Source organism: Lethenteron reissneri, unplaced genomic scaffold, assembly GCF_015708825.2.
Source record: "Lethenteron reissneri isolate LAM-NWPU_2019-01 unplaced genomic scaffold, ASM1570882v1 scaffold_591, whole genome shotgun sequence".
Taxonomy (NCBI): domain Eukaryota; kingdom Metazoa; phylum Chordata; class Hyperoartia; order Petromyzontiformes; family Petromyzontidae; genus Lethenteron; species Lethenteron reissneri.
Window position 1 is genome coordinate 1 of NW_026892113.1, and position 16,771 is coordinate 16,771.

Genomic DNA, 16,771 nt, shown 5'->3' on the forward strand with positions numbered 1-16,771 from the left:
CGTGGAAGGCTACGGGAGCGAAGGCAGATGTGGGGCTGCCAGGGAGAGAGTCTCAGGAGGAGTGCCGTGTGGGAAGGAGAACGCGAACCCCAAATAAAGGACACGGAGTCAGCAACAAGTGTCTGAGTCCTTTTATTACACACCCAAGGTACACTTGATTTCGCTATGTAACACAAACTAGATTGGAAGCTTTCGTGACTGCAGGAATTACTCTTTGGTTCTTTCGGTAAAGTCACGTAGAGAATCAAATCAATAATAATATAATACTACGTTTCGGTTGCAACACAAGCAACCATCATCTGTAAGAATGAATGATAAAACAGACACGGAAACAACATAGGCAGACACACGTGCAGAGAGAGACACACACAAAGACACTGAGCGAGACACACAAAAGAACACAATTTTTGTTCCTGGGTACTAAGTGTTATTATTGAATTGATTATGCCTCAAAAGTACAGAAAATGGCTATTTTTCGATTTAAAGCTTTCGTGACTGCAGGGATTCATCTTCTTGGTTCTTTCGGTAAAGTCACGTAGAAGGGAAATAATAAAATAATAACAAAATAGAGGACGGCTGCTTGCGTTGTGGCCGAAACGTCGTGAGAATTGTATTTATTATGTTTATTTTTATGATTTTATTATTTCCCTTCTACGTGACTTTACCGAAAAGAACCAGAAGAAAAATGGCTATTATTCCCCACAAACTTTGCTTTTGTGAACATGACTGTATGTGAACGAAAGACACAAATGCACACGTTTCTCATGGAAAATAAATACATTTCAAAATATCACTGTCCTGGTCACAAAAGCAAAGTTTGTGGGGAATAATAGCCATTTTCTGTACCTTTGAGGCATAATCAATTAGGAAATAACACTACTACCCAGGGACAAACACAAATCTTTTGTTACACAGTGAATTTTCTATCGCACGCAACAGCGAATCCCCACGGAGGAAGTGGCTGAGCATCTTAGTGCAAACCAAGCCTCTTTGTGTCATTTGATTTGACACGCGCATGCAGGCAAATCGTTTATTTAGGAAAGCAGTTTGCGCACACATATAACACAGAACCCAAAGTTCATCCAACAGAGACAATGCTCCTCCGCTTGACCTTACAGATTGAGCGAGCAAAAGGGGCACATGTTAGCGAGCACCTATTGAAGGCCGGTACGGCACGCGGTCGCCTTTGTCCCCCCAATGCCGATGTGTACACACCGCGCCAGGAATACTCATTTGAGGCCGAGTCTACCTAGATGAGGCCCAGGACCGCGCACGGATATTCGTCAAGGATATTATTGGGGCTCGTATCGCAGTGATATATACCCGCGACACTTTCTCTCCCCCAATGAATGTACACACACTAAAGACAAAGATCCCCCGTATAGCCTGCACAGACTGTTGGGGCAAGTGCTGTTCGCGAGCACCTATGAAAGCCGGCACGGCACACGAGGAGGTGGGTGGCCAGCACCCCGCCCGACCGCCTTTGTCTCCCTGGCGGCGATGCTTACACACCGCACTAGGTACGCATTTGAGGCCGAGTCGACCTAGGGGCGTCAGGACGGTTTCAGATCATTCCCCTGGTTGTTGGTTGCCGTGAGCGGTAATGGAACTCTCGCCTCGTCGGTTCGTAGCGCAGCGTGGCGCTAACGCTACGTAACCGCTCCCCCTCCACACGCAAAACACACGAGAGAGAGAGAGACACACACACAAAGACACCCCCCACAACGCACACAGGGCGAGGTAGGAGTGACGTGGGGTGCCGGTTGTGTGTCAAACCACTCACGCGGAACAGGCGAGTGTGTTGCGAGGGTTTTAGCGTAAACGGATTGTTTACACAAAGCCTCGCTGGTGTCCACAGCCCCCACCCCCGAACATTCATGCTATCGCGTTCATTCGATTATATGACCCGCGCGCCGCCGTCTACGCCTTCCCCCGTTAAATTGGCTTTCAATGAATCAATTTCTTCGTTGTCGATTAGCATGGGACATCGTCAAGCGTGCTGTGTGTATATGTGTGTGTGTATATATACACATATGTGTATGTAAAACGTAGGGAGTGGTAGCGTAGTGGTTAGCGCTACGCTGCGCTACGAACCCGGAGCCCCGAATTCTCGATGACCGCTCACGGCTAACACCCAGTGACGATTATCTGAACCGGTTCTGGGCCTCCCCTAGGTCGACTCAACCTCAAATGAGTACCTGGCATAGCGGTGTGTAAACATCGCCACTGGGGAGACAAAGGACGGTCCGGGCGTGGTGCTGGCCACCCACCCACCCCCCTCGTGCGCCGTGCCGGCCTTCCTGAGTGCTCTCCGACAGCACTTCTTACCCCAACGATCTAAGGCTATACCGGGTTTTTTTTTGGTCTTTGTTGATATTTTTTCTACACACCTGCCATCACGTGCGGTGAAAGCAGCCGGATGTTTTATGAGTGGTCGTGTCTACTAAGAGTTTCGCATGTGCGAATTTTGATGTGCGTTAATATGCACACGTGATGAGCATCGTACGGCTTGCTCGGGATGGTGGTTGGGAGGGGACGAAACAGTCCACATTAAACTTTTTTTTTTAGATCGCGTAAATATAAATGGTCGCGAAAGACTACGTGTTGAACGAACGCAACCGTACTCTATATTACGCGTACTCTACATTCATTTAGAAGCATGCGTTCATAGTATTGGGCTGCTATACATTTCCACGTGATAAACCATTTCATTGAGCTATCATTTGTGGCCAGGTCGCTAGCTCGGTGGGCCTTACCTGGTAAAAATAAAATAGTTTAGCTTTACAATTGAACGCGTGGTATTGAAAAGATATCAATAAATAAGAGACGGAGATAGCTCAGCAATGTAATCCCCTGAGCACCACGAGCCCACAACTTTAAATCAATTGACACACACTCGTAGGAGGCCTATCCAAGTACAAACTAGGCAGGTTTCTGATACACTTCCAAGATCCAACGAGATAGGCCGCGTTTCTATATATATAAAATCGTGCATGTCTGTCTGTCCCGTCTGTGTGTGTGTGTGTGGATTTCGGACCATACGCACTTTCATTGGACGGCGGTTGCCCCTGGCAACGGATAGCGACGCCTTCGCCGCTTTCATTGGACCTGGCAACGGCTAGCCACGCCTTCGCCAAGGGCTGCAGTTTCATTGGACGGCGGTTTGCCCCTGCCAACGGCTAGCCACGCCTTCGCCACTTTCATAGGCTCCGTAAATAATTAAATAATAGCCATTACACAGTGTTGTTGGAGCGCTGAGGGGGGGGGGGAAGGCACGCCACCCGTACCCTGCCTCTGCCGGGTGGACAATTTAGGCGAGGCCGCAGGCTCTGCACGCTACTAGGCCTCGACACCCACCACGCCACTCTGAGGTAAATTCATCAAAGTTTATCCTACTCTTCACTCCACCCCCACCACAATGTGTGCAATTAATATTACTTTTAAACCCAACGCGCCAACAATCGATTACTTAAATGTTCACTGTACAAATAGTCATTAAGCTGGGTCAGCGTACTGCCAGTCTATCATGTAGACTGTAGCCTGATTATTAAGCTCGGTGAGCGTACTGCCACTCTATCATGTACACTCTAGCCTGCTTATGAAGCTGACTGCGTGTACTGGCAGTCTATAATGTGGACTGTAGCCTGGTTATTATAATCGATTCTTTATATGTTCTTTGTACAAATAGTCATTAAGCTGGTTGAGCGACCCCAGTTCGATTCCAACTCACGCCCACCACCGCTGACGATTATTTGAAACGGACCTGGCCCTCCCCTAGGTCCACTCAGCCTCAAACGCGTAACTGCTGTCGTGTGTGAACATCGTCACTGGGGAGACAAAGGCGGCCGGGCATCGTGGATCCAAGTCCCGGGCGAAGCCGGGTCTTTTGTGTATGTGTGTATATGTTTATGTGTATCTCTGTGTGTCTGTATGTATGTGTGTATGTATGTGTATGTGTTTGTGTGTGTATGTATGTGGGTTTTTTTCTATGTCTTTATGTGTATGTCTGCGTGTCTATATGTATGTGTGTATGTACGTGTATGCATGTGCTTGGGTGTATGTATGTGTGTGTCTATGTATGTGTGTGTATGTATTTCTGTGTATGTATGTGTGTGTATGTATGTATGTGTGTTATGTGTCTGTCTGTGTGTCTGCATGTATGTGTGTGTGTATTGTGTATGTGTTTGTATGAGTTTGTGTCTTTACGCTCGCATTACACAAATGTGTTGCAGGTCTAAGGCGTTCCTTGCTCAGCTTTGCCGCTTTATTATTTCAGTCGTTTACTGCCGTACGCACCATGAAAGTCGTGTGTGTCTGCGGCAAGCGCGTGTATGTGTACCTATGGACGCGCGCGCGTGTGTTGTGTAGGGGGAACGGTAGTGTAGTGCTTAGCGTGCTGCCTGTGTCTGTGTGTGTGTGTCTGTGTGTGTGTGTCTGTGTGTGTGTCTGTGTGTGTGCGTGTGTGGTGTGTGGGGAGCGGTAGTGTAGTGGTTAGCGTGCTGTCTGTGTGTGTGTGTCTCTGTCTGTGTGTGTCTGCGTGTGTCTGTGTGTCTGTGTGTGTGTCTGTGCGTGTGTGGTGTGTGAGGAGCGGTGGGTGTAGTGCTTAACGCTACGCTGCGCTACCAACCCGGCGAACCCAGTTCCATTCCCGCTCACGGCCACCACCGGTGACGATTATTTGAACCTCCCCTAGGTCGACTCTGCCTCAAACGAGTAACTGCTGTAGCGTATTAACATCGCCACTGGGGAGACAAAGGCGGCCGGCCGTGGTGGATACAAGTCCCGGGCGAAGCCGGGTAGTACAGCTAGTAGCTTATATAATCATTGACACAATGCTGATGCAGAACTTGAAATACTGCCATCGCTGACTTACTTCGTGCAGCCGGGCAATTGACACTTTATTTGGCTCCTGTTCCCACTTTCGTCATTCTCAGTCCTTTGGAACCTCGGCCGACACGGTGCGTAGCTTTGGCTCTTATTTCAGGAGGCTTTTGCTTCCAGGTTTTCGCAGTTCACTCCATAACAGAGGGTTTTTTTGGGGGGGGGTTAGATCGCGTAAATATATAAATGTGTCGTTAAACCCGCCGCCAATCAACACAGCCAATCAGTAAGATTTGTCACGTTAACAAGACGTCTCAATTCGTTACGAGTGCAGCAAACACCGGTGTGTTATTTACATACAAGTTGCTTGGGGAAAATAGATAGCACGGATAACAAATACATATGCCCTGTATACTTTGTCGAAAAAATGCATTTGGTAAGCAGTTAATGATGTTTAATTGAAATTACCCAAACATTGATTTGTCCTGGAGAAACCCGATGAGCTACAACGCAGTTTTTTTCACAGATGCCCAGTAGGAGCTGGACATGAAGCTAGCTAGATGTGACAGACTCTACTGAAACCACTGGCTACTGTAAAAACCACGCACGGGGAGAAACCGGAGGCAGCTATGAAAGAGAGAGAAAAAAATCCGTTTTGTGACAACGCTAAGGCCGCTCTCAACTCATTTGACTGCAACGTTGCTTTGAATACGCCACACTATCTCTTCGACAGGGTTACTCTTCTTATGCTAACCCAATGCCGATGTAAACCCCTTTAACATTGACCAGGATGGACCATGCAGCTGGTGGAGAGTACATGCTAAATGAACACACCTCGAGAGCCGTGGGCAATGCATGTGGGTGGGAAGTGGCGTCAACAACATTGCATTGTGATTCGTGTAGTTACTCAGTCATGGAGAGGGGGGGGGTCACTGGGTTTCATCGTTAAACCTCTGCTGGTTTTATGCCCGCAGATAGTAACGGCGTTTTCCTTCTTTTAAAATGTAGTTATGTGTGGGGTTATATTGAGACGCCGACCTAAGTTCGATTCACTGGAGGCGTCACCGTTACTGCGTATCGCATTTGCCAAGCAAAATCTCAAATAGCTCACGATGACCTGCCATTTGGAATGTCGTCATGTAGATCTTTTACCGTTCAACAATTTCCGGCTCAAACGTAATCAGCCGAGTAGCTGAGCCCCTGTCATCTGCCGTGATCATGCAAGCCGCTCACAGAGGCCAGCGCGAATCTCGGCACCGTCCGTGCCCGAGGCTGATTGTCAACTCCATTAAGTGCGCCCCTCTGCTCAGCATTGCTGCCAAGGCAATTTAATGTCAGGAGCAGAAGACCATCCATTTGTAGGACAAAGAGAATGTTATATATATGTGTAGGCGATATACTTTTTTGGATAGAAACATAGATAATTTGCTATTCATATATACTACCACTTGATTACTATCATACCAGGAAGAATGAAGACCATGAGTAATGCATTTCCTGTGATGTCCAGCTCTCCATTAATAGTGCCACCTCACTGGTCTTTCATAGATTAACATGATGAAAATGTATCCGATGTATGCTGTACATATACTATATAAACGAGATGCTACCAATGATATTTCTAATTACAGACTTCCCACCATATACTCAACTTGCCCCATACGTGCTCATCATTAGCTCCTAGCAATCCAACATGTTGTCATTATATTATTGGTTCTTTCGGTAAAGTCACGTAGAAGGGAAATAATACATTAATAAAAATAAAACTGAATAAAAATTCTCACGACGTTTCGGCCACAACGCAAGCAGCCGTCCTCTGCTTGCGTTGTGGCCGAAACGACGTGAGAATTTTTTAATGTTTTACTTTTATAATTTTATTATTGCCCTTCTACGTGACTTTACCGAAAAAACAAAAATATGAATCCCTGCAGTCACGAAAGCTTTACATCGAAATGTTGTCATTAACTTTAATTCTTCATTCTCTCCAGCAAGACGTATGATTATTGTTTTTTTTTTACAAAACAAATTAGGCTAGAATGCCATCACAACGCTTCCAAGACTGAATAGGTTAATCATTTTGGAGTGTTGATGTTCACCTACTTGAATGACAGAAGCGAGATGTTACAACTGTAGTGTAATAGCGCCGGCTGGTGGAGAGCAGCAGCAACTGCGGTGGACAGACAGCGCACACGCCGGTGAGGGTGTGCACGGTGTGTGGGCAGAGAGGAGGAACGAGGGCAAGGGTCACGGAGAACCCCATCTGTGGGCCTCTGGAACCTGCTAGCGGGTTCGAGAAGGGAGGCACGGTCAGGGCATGAGCCAGGCCGCGCCGGGAGCATAAAAGGAGCCGAGAGGGGGAGCTCGAGGCTGCCGGTTCTGGGGGTGGACTCGTCTCGTCGTCGCTGTCGTCTCGTCGCCGTCGTCGCTAAACGTCTCCGCTAGATATTGCGCTGCGAAGGAGAGTAGTTGGTTAACTCAGTCAGCGCCGTCAGTGTTAGACGGCCGGTGTTGTGTACAGGCCCTAGGCTGAGCGACTGTGGAGAGCGTGTGGACGAGACCGCGGAAGGTGTTAATAAAGAAGGTGCCTCCTATAAACTCTGTCTCTGAATCGTTGACGCTATGCAACTATGCCAATGATCAGGCAATTGTTATGGAGAGGAGCCAATGTCAGGAGCCTCAGGACAACACCACTGAGCAGGTTGTGTTGTGGTTGTGCTGTGCAGCTATATGATGTGTCTTCGGACTACGACCCGAAAAGCATTGGGCCACCCTGAGAGTGGTTGTGACACGATGTTTCAAATTCACATTCAGTAAATGTCACGCCACCTCAGTGGAACTCAGAGGTTTGTTAAAAAATGTGTCGTTGCAGGATTTGTCTTGGGGAATATTTCAGAGGCCTTTGGCTGCACTGTTTTTCCGTGAACATTATTGTCTATTTAAAGGACGTGTATTTACGAGACAGTGAATGAACGAGAAGGAAGTTCCACGTAATAAATGAAATCCAATCACAGACAAATGTAATCAGGATGCTGATGGATGCAATAACAGATAAAAAATTAAATAAATGAATCCTTCTTGAATGAAACCCCGATCATTGTCGGTGCCAAATTAACACCGAAATTCCACATTCCTATGGCAGGAACGCGTCTCTCCACAGGACAACGGCTGTTGGCTTGAATACAATGTGGTACTCGTTCTATGGACCCGAGAAAGATGTTGGATTGAGTCAACCAACAATCACGATTTGAACTCACAACCTTTACAATTGCGAGCCGCTCACTCCTCCGCGTCCGCGGAGCGTGCGACGCGTGAGAGGGTCAAAAACACCAGAGGTGTGGATGTAATCTCATATGCATGACTCATATAAGGTGGCCCAAACACGTTCCTTCGGAGTGGGCAGGTAGGAACTTGGTTGGACAGCGCATTCGTGCACGACAGACAGACAAATAATCCCTGGTGGGCAGTGTGGAACCTGTTGTTCCTACCTGTATGTATAAAAGATAACTTGACTTTAGGTAGCCAGGCAGACAGCCCCCTTAACTATCGCCCCCCCCCCCCCCTTAGGCCCCCCCCCCCTTAGGCCCCTCCCCTGACCCCCTTTCCCTTAGGCCCCTCCCCTGACCACCCCCCCCCCCATATCCTCAGGCCCCTCCCCTGACCCCCCTTCCCTTAGGCCCCTCCCCTGACCCCCCTTCTGTTAGGCCCCTCCACTGAGCACCCCCCCCCCATATCCTTAGGCCCCTTCCCTGACCCCCCCTCCCTCAGGCCCCTCCGCTGACCCCCCCCCCCCCTCAGGCCCCTCCCCTGAACCCCCCCCCTCAGGCCCCTCTGACTCCCCCCTTCCTTAGGCCCCTCCCCTGACCCTCCTCCCTTAGGCACCTCCCCTCTCTGTACCCGGCAGTAGGTCTCCACCAATCAATAAGCTGTTTGTAAGGTCTCCACCAATCAAAGAGCTGTGTGTATTATATATTTATTTATGCACGACAGACAGACAGACAGTCAGACAGACAGCTAAATAATCCCTGGTGGGCAGTGTGGAACATTGTTCCTCCCTGTAAAATCAAGATCCATTGTTATATTTTAACAAAGCCATTGTTAAAATGTAATTTATTTTAACAATGGCATCTTTCTTTTATTGTTCATTCTTCAAGTTAATATTCCATCCGTTATCATTATGAATATCTACTCTCTTATTCTTCCTGTGGGGTCACCTCAAATCTGTTGTTGACAAAACTCGACCAAGTAACCTGAATGAATTGAGACAACAAAATGCAATTGGTGAGAATTCGTGCATGAAATAACCTTATGTGATTTGTAAAAAAAAAACAATAATGGCCCTATGTGTCCTGAGTTTTGATCCACCCTGTATAATCTTGATTTAAGGTCATTTATTTCACCAATTGTGAGCCTGCTAGCATATTTTTTTTTACTGGAACTTATACAACTTATGTTTACGCAATTGTGCTTACATTTTCCAGTAGATCTCTATTGAAAAGAGCCTGGTCTCATACCCAAATTGGTTGACGTGTTAAACCATTCGGATGACTATAGTGAACCTTGCCCTGGCCATAATCAAATTTTGCTGCAATTTTAGTGCCGTCATTTCCTCAAATAATCTTTTACTGTTGCTGTTGTTATTACATTTCTAGCGGTCCAGTTACACGTGCCTTTGTCTGGAAGCTTCAGTGTGTACATCTGTGTCATTTGTGTTTTTTTTTCCTCATAACCCCATAATCTCTGAGCCTTTCCATCAGTAAACATGCACTGGCCTTCCAGAACGATCACAACTGATAACACTGTAGACCGCATGGCATGAATTCCAGGCAGGCATACGTATACAGTACAACTAGCCGTTTGTAAATGTCAGTGGTGATATATGTTGCTACACAGCACTTGAATGATGCTGGTGCTGATGGTAATGATGTCCCATGGAGGAATATCAAGATATTGCAGTGTGACATGAAGTTTTGATATCCAGTCCCGGAGCTTCAGCAGATGCGGAGTGACATTTAAGGGTGGTTTTCAGGGAATGAGTAACAGTGGACAGTTGTTTACTTGAGGTTCCATTTCGATTTAAAGCTTTTGTGACTGCAGGGATTCATCTTCTTGGTTCTTTCGGTTGTAGCCGAAACGTCGTGAGAATTATTTTATTATGTTTTATTTTTATTATTTTATTACTTCCCTTCTACGTGACTTTACCGAAAGAACAAAGAAGATGACGTTCCATTGTTTGCACATAATCGGAGCAGGCATAAGTTGGCTGCTTGGCTCACGGGATAGGGATCGATCGTCAATATTGGTAATAATGTAATATAGACTCCAAGCTACAGTTAGTAAATGGTTATAATCAATATCATAGAATTACGCACTTTTCTCTATCCACTGCTAAAGGGAAGCACATCATCACAGCAGGAATCGCTCGATGCTGATGGTATCCGTCAGCGGGAATTGAACTTAGGCGTGGGGGGGGCGGTGGCCCAGTGTGTTGACCACTAATTAAATCCAGGATGCTGATGGCAGCGCATTTTTAAGGCGGAGAAAAATAAAAACGTTTGGTTTAGAAACAGGGATGTTACTCAACCTAAAGCAATCTGAATAAATTATTCCCTTCTTCTTGAATTCTTCTTTAGTGATTGTTATTTCCAATTGTAAGTATGTTAACCACTGCGCCCCAGATCACGGCAATGTATAAACACCTACGCGCACGCAAAGACCCTGACGCACTCAAATCACTCGCTCACTCTCACGCATGTGCAATTATCCTAAACAAATCATGTGTGATCATTTGTAAATTCACTCCGGCGCACATTAAAACACACAATCTCTTTAACAGACACCCGCGCATTCACGATCACACTTGAATTCACTCTTGCGCGGATATTCTCTCAAATGCCACAGCGTTGCCCCCACGTGCCCATTCACACTTTCACACTCATGCATGTTCACTGACTCACAACGCTCATACATTAATTAATTATCACACACGCACACTACACATTAATTCCCACAATTGTATTCACAAATACGTTTTAATAGACTGCGGGGGTAACGGCTGTCTGCATTCATATAATTCTAGATTTGAAGCATTCGTGACTGCAAGGATTCATATTCTTAGGTTTTTCCGGTAAAGTCACGTAGATAAAAAATAAAATTAATAAAAGTAAAATATAAAATAAAAATCACGACGTTTCGGAGGCAACATAAGCTTCCACCTGAAGACGGAGGCTTGTGTTGCCTCCGAAACGTCGTGATTTTTATTTTATTTTACTTTTATTAATTTTATTGTATTTTTTTTATCTACGTGACTTTACCGAAAAAAACCTAAGAATATGCATTCATATACACACAAGTTCACACAAAGACAAAGCTCGCCTGTATGGCCTTAACAGATGCTTGGGGCAAGTGTTGTTAGCGAGCACCTATGAAGGGGGGGTGTGGCTAGCACCACGCCCGGCTGCCTTTGTCTCCCCAGTGCTGATGTTTGCACACCGCACCAGGTACTCATTCGAGCACCGAGGGGAGAGCCAGCACGAGTTAAAATAATCGTCATTGGTGCTGGCCGTGAGCCGGAATCGAACTCGGGTGGCCGGGTTCGTATCTCAGCGCACTAACCACCACACACACTAGCGCTCCCCACAATCTCACACGCACAATCTCTCACACACACACACACGCACAATCTCTCACACACACACGCACAATCTCTCTCACACACACACACCCGCCACCAATAGGTGGCCCACGTCACCATGGCGCTTGGCGTCAGGATGGGTGCACTTTGAGTCCACGTGGAGTGACGAAATCTCGCTGGCAGGACACGCACACGCACCCGACACATCGAGTCCCCTCTGACACACATTCATGTGTTCATTTGATGACTTTCACTTGCATACCAAACCCCACTCTGAGAGGGTGCAACGATGCGTGTCAAATGCCGTAGTGAATTCACGTAAATGAAGGCACGGATGTGATTGTGTTACGTGACCTGCCAGCGAGACTCACAAATACTGAACACACTGCAGACGCAATTGCTGTTAGCGAGCGCCTATTAAGGTCGGCACGAGCGAGTGGTGAGGCCAGGCAAACTATAAAGTATAAACTAAACTATTTTTTATATTACCAGGTAAGGTCCACTGAGCTACACTGTAAAGCTCTTTTTCAGAAGCGACCTGCCCACAAATGACAGCTCAACGAAGTGGCTTACCATGTGGAAATGTACAGCAACCAAATACTCTAAAACGCATGTTTCTAAATGTAGAGGGAAAAACCCGGAGCACTCGGAGAAAAATTCACGCGACCACGCGGAAAAAATGCAGGCGTCAGGGTCCGGATCGAACCCACGACCTCCTGCACACCAAGCGAAGTTAGTTCACATCGCTCGGCTGCCCCCCGTCTCCCCAGGACTGATGTTAACGCACCGTGTCAAGTGTTCATTTCAGGCTGAGTCGACGTGGGGCCTGCTCAGCCGTGAGCGGGAATCGAACTCGGGTCGCCAGGTTCGTCGCGCTCTCACAGAAACGCGAGTTGCACTAACCACTACGATACCCCCCCTCCCCGCTCGCACTTTCACACACTCAGAGGCTGTGCGCGTGTGGAGCGGTGGTGGCGAGCCGTAGTTATCGCGTTACAAACCCAGCCAGCTGAGTTCGATTCCCGCTCACGGGGCCAATATCGGTGAGGAATATTGAAAACGGTCCTGAGCCCCCCCCTCGGGTCGACCCAGTCTTGTATGAGCACTGCATCCGCTGTTGCTTGTGACCATACATCGCTGGGGACACGAAGGCAGCAGAGCCTGGCGTTGGCCGACCTTAATATGCGATTATAGGTTTTTCCCCTTTTTTCTGGCAACAAAACAGGTGTTGAGATGTTAAAACACCAAACTGAAACATTTTTACAAGGAAGCATGTCTGCATTAACCACAATGCTTGTGGTCAGAATGCAAACAAAAAGCGTACTCTGATAATATATGCATTGTCCTTGAAACTGATTGGTCCACACCAGAGACAGCTTTCTTTTGAGCCTCGTCTCAAACGATGTTAGACCAGAGGACGCCAAATATGCTGACGACCTTAATATGCGTTCGCTAACAGAACCTGCTCCAACAGTCTGACAACGCGTTTCTTGAGAACTGCTCTTTGTGTTTAGTTTGTTGTCCTTCCCCCACACCTCCGATTAGCGCGGTTGGTTTCGCGCTGTGGTGTGAAAGAAGTTCAGCATTCGTACAATCCCGTCTGTTCACGGAGAGCTGCGTCGTACATCATTCAACGCAAGCGAGCCTTACCACCCCGGGCCACGCGAGTTACATTTCCACTCACGGCCAAAGCGCAACAACGTCCGTGACAGCCTCACAATCTCGCAGCGCAAAATAAAAAAAAAACCCCACAACTCAACTCACCCGCGAGCCTCTCGTGGTAACCCCTGGTGAAGAACTGCATGGCTTTGGCTGCCCTGCCGGGCGTCTTGAGCAGCCCCTCTCTGCCCGGGTCCTCCCCGATGCCCCGCAGGATGCCCGTGTAGGCGGCCTCCAGCTGCCCCAACGCCGCCGCTGGGACCGCTGGGGCTGCGTGCGCGACGCGCGCCGGAGCGGGCACCACCTGCAGCCCGTTCGTGCGCTCCGAGTGACTCGCAGGGAGCACGAGTGGAGGAGGAGCAGGAGGAGTAGGCAGAGTGCCCTCGACGCTTCTCACGCCGTCTTCCTCATCCCCTTCCTCCTGCGCCGCTGCTGAGAAGCCGTTAGCGAGGGCGTACTTGGAGCAGCTCCTGCTGCCGCTGTCCATGGTTGTGTTGGCGTGAGCGTTCATGCGCGCGGTTGAGTGCGGCTGCCGTGTGCGCGTGTGCGTGTGCGACTAGGCAGCTATCGCCCCTGGGTTGTTTGATGCGGCTCCCCCGTGTGAGTGTTTACGTAGGTGGTCGTGTGCGTTAGATTATGCCGGTTAGCTGCGTGCGTTGTGTGTAAGTCCACGTAGGGGGCGTGCCAAGTGTGTGTGTGTGTGTGTGATTATGCAGGCACCTTGTGTGTGTGTGGGATATTATGTAGATACCTGTGTGTGATTATGAATATACCTGTCTGTGATTTGTTTTTTTTATACAGGTGTGCTGGGAGTGTGTGTGTGAGTCGGTATATATGTGTGTGTATGTGAAGAAATATTATGTTGATCTTCTTTAAAATGTTGATCTTCTTTCGCGCCGTATGTGCGTGAAGACTTATGCAATTACGCGCGCGCGTGTGTGTGCGCGTGCGTGTGTGCGCGTGCGCGTGTGCGCGCGCGCGATTGTGGAACTGTAGCCGGCAAGTGCGCAACAAGTGAGGAGAGAGGCCGGCTCCAGCTGGTATTTATAGCGAGAGCCGAGGGAGACCCCCACCTCGCAACCTCCAGCCGCTCAGCGAGCAACGTCACGTCACTCACTCTCCACCAGACAGCCCACGCAATCGGAACAGACGTCGATGATTCATGGGGTGTACCTGGTATCTGTGACGGCGTACGTTCAACGCTTCGTTTCAGTCGGAATTAATTTGGCAATGCCACATCCGTCTCGCCTTATTTGTCTTAGACTCGTTCTTCTCAGTATTATTATACGAATTTCAGAGCATTAATAATAACAATAACAGGTTATATTCTTGGTTATTTCGGTAAAGTCACGTAGAAGGGAAATAATAAAACAATAGAAATATTATTTCCCTTCTACGTGACTTTACCGAAAGAACCAAGAATATGAATCCCTGCAGTCACGAAAGCTTTAAATTAAAAAAATAACAGGTTACTTTATTGTGGATACTAGTGATAGTGCCTTATGCCGATCCAGTCCAGCAAAACTCTGAAAAAATATCCAGTGAGAAATGAAGCCCTGCATACTGTGGTATAAGAGGAGAAGATGGATCAGAGAAAATACTCACGTTAGAGGCATCATATTGACTCTCATTGGGTCTTAGGCAGGATACATGATGATCGTCGTCGCCATCACCGCAACCATCACTGTCGTCATCATTGTCATCGTCGTCATCGTCGTCATAATCGTCATCGTCGTCACCATCATCACCATTCATCATCACAATCATATCTTTAACGTCATCATCATGATCGTGAGCCGTGGACCATCCACTGCTGGATGAAAGCCTCGCTTGTTCATCATCTGGTCTCGCCGCAACCTCCAAATAGCATGGTTGTCTAAAACGTACGATGCGCAAAAAAGTTAAACATACACACATAGCTTGGTTTAGATATGTGAATGACACATTGGTGGTCTGGCCACAGGGCAAATATACACTTAACGAATTTTTTTATAATCTCAACTCGCAAAACCCGTCCATCCAGTTCACCATGGAAGTGGAAGTTGACAACTCTTCCATTTCTGGATATTCTGCTCGGGCGCGGCCGAAACGGTAACAAGTATAACCCGTAAAAACAAAGTTTTTCACTATAAATCCTTTATTTGCGTGGCGGCTAGAGTCCTCTCGTCCTCTGGCTTGAGATGGCTGCCACCTATGGGTCAGATGATTGCATGCCAGCATTAAGCAATTGGTAATTAAATATAATATTTAGTCCTAAAAAGTGTAAAATTTTGGAATTTTTTTTCACGAACATTAATTGTCACGCACAACGAGTCTGTGTGGAAAATGTCAGCTCGATTGGATCACGGGAAGTGGGTTAAAAAACGACCGAAAGATTTGCACGGTCGTAAGCAAGCAAGCGCGCAAGTGAACTTAATATAAAAGATCTGAAAAAATATCGTATATTGCAGGAGTAACTGATAAACTAGCCAGATTTTTTGGAAAAAAAACTAAACATCCGAGTCAGATTTGGCACAGTACATGAAATACAGAAACGAATATCTGGTACTAAAGATGTATTACCGAAGCTATCAACAGTAAAATGGTTAAAAAATTACCTCTTTTCTCGCACCCAAACTGTATTCACATAGGGTTGGAGGTCAAACAGTGTTAAGATAACAAAAGGGGTTCCACAGGGTTCCATTCTCGGCCCCCTCTTGTTCTCTCTTTATGTAAATGACTTGGGCACTGAACTGGATTATTCCAGGGTAAATCTTTTTGCAGATGACACGGTACTAATTACTGCTGGCCGCTCTCCGGATGACGTGATTGCTAAGCTCCAGATTGATTTCAACAAACTACAACATCAGCTAGTTGCTCTTAAACTAGTCCTAAATCCTGCCAAAACCAAGGTGCTATGCTTCTCACCAGGACTAAAGCGGGAAGTTATTTTTCCCCAATTACATACCTTAAATAATGATCAAATAGAGCAAGTCAAGATCTATAAGTATCTTGGGGTCATCCTGGATTCAAAACTGAATTTTGAAGATCACATTGATTATATTGGGAAAAAGACAAAAATTAAAATTGGTTTTCTATATCGACACAAGCACTGCTTCCCCCCTATGTCCCGTTTGGAATTGATTAAAGCTACCATACTGCCTCTACTTGATTACTGTGACATTGTGTATAAATCAGCCCCAAGTACTGTACTGAAGAAGCTTGACTCAATGTATCACTCGGCCTTAAGATTTGCATTGAACTGCCCATATAGGACTCACAACTGTGATCTCTACATTGGGTCAAACTTAACATCTCTGAATGTTCGACGGCTTGTGCACCAGATCTTATTTATTCATGATGTACTTGCAAAAAAATCTGCAGATTACCTGCTGGATCTCGTCTCTGTTTCAAAGAACAAATTTGACCTAAGGTCTACACTCATTTACCAGCTTAATATTCCCTATTGCCGTACATATACTGGAGGAAGGGCCTTTGCTATTGATGCCCCCAGAGTCTGGAATGCTGTTGCAAATAAATTGAAACTTGAGTCACTACCTATGAGATCTTCACTCAAAACTGCTTTAGAGGAGTTGTACACCCCTAGCTGCCAGTGCTATTCAGTGACCTAAAATAAAATGTTTCGCTCTGGATGATCGCTACAAAGTATGACCTGTGTTT

The 16,771-nt window shown here is 46.9% G+C and overlaps 1 protein-coding gene across 1 annotated transcript; it reads right to left on the minus strand.

The window, feature by feature from the left end:
* Positions 1-12,818: 12,818 nt before the first annotated feature.
* LOC133339948 (GTP cyclohydrolase 1-like) lies at positions 12,819-14,113 on the minus strand. Its single transcript, XM_061548054.1, has one exon. It carries the CDS (start codon positions 13,620-13,622, stop codon positions 13,167-13,169), a length of 456 nt encoding a protein of 151 aa, XP_061404038.1. The 5' UTR covers positions 13,623-14,113; the 3' UTR covers positions 12,819-13,166.
* Positions 14,114-16,771: the final 2,658 nt, after the last annotated feature.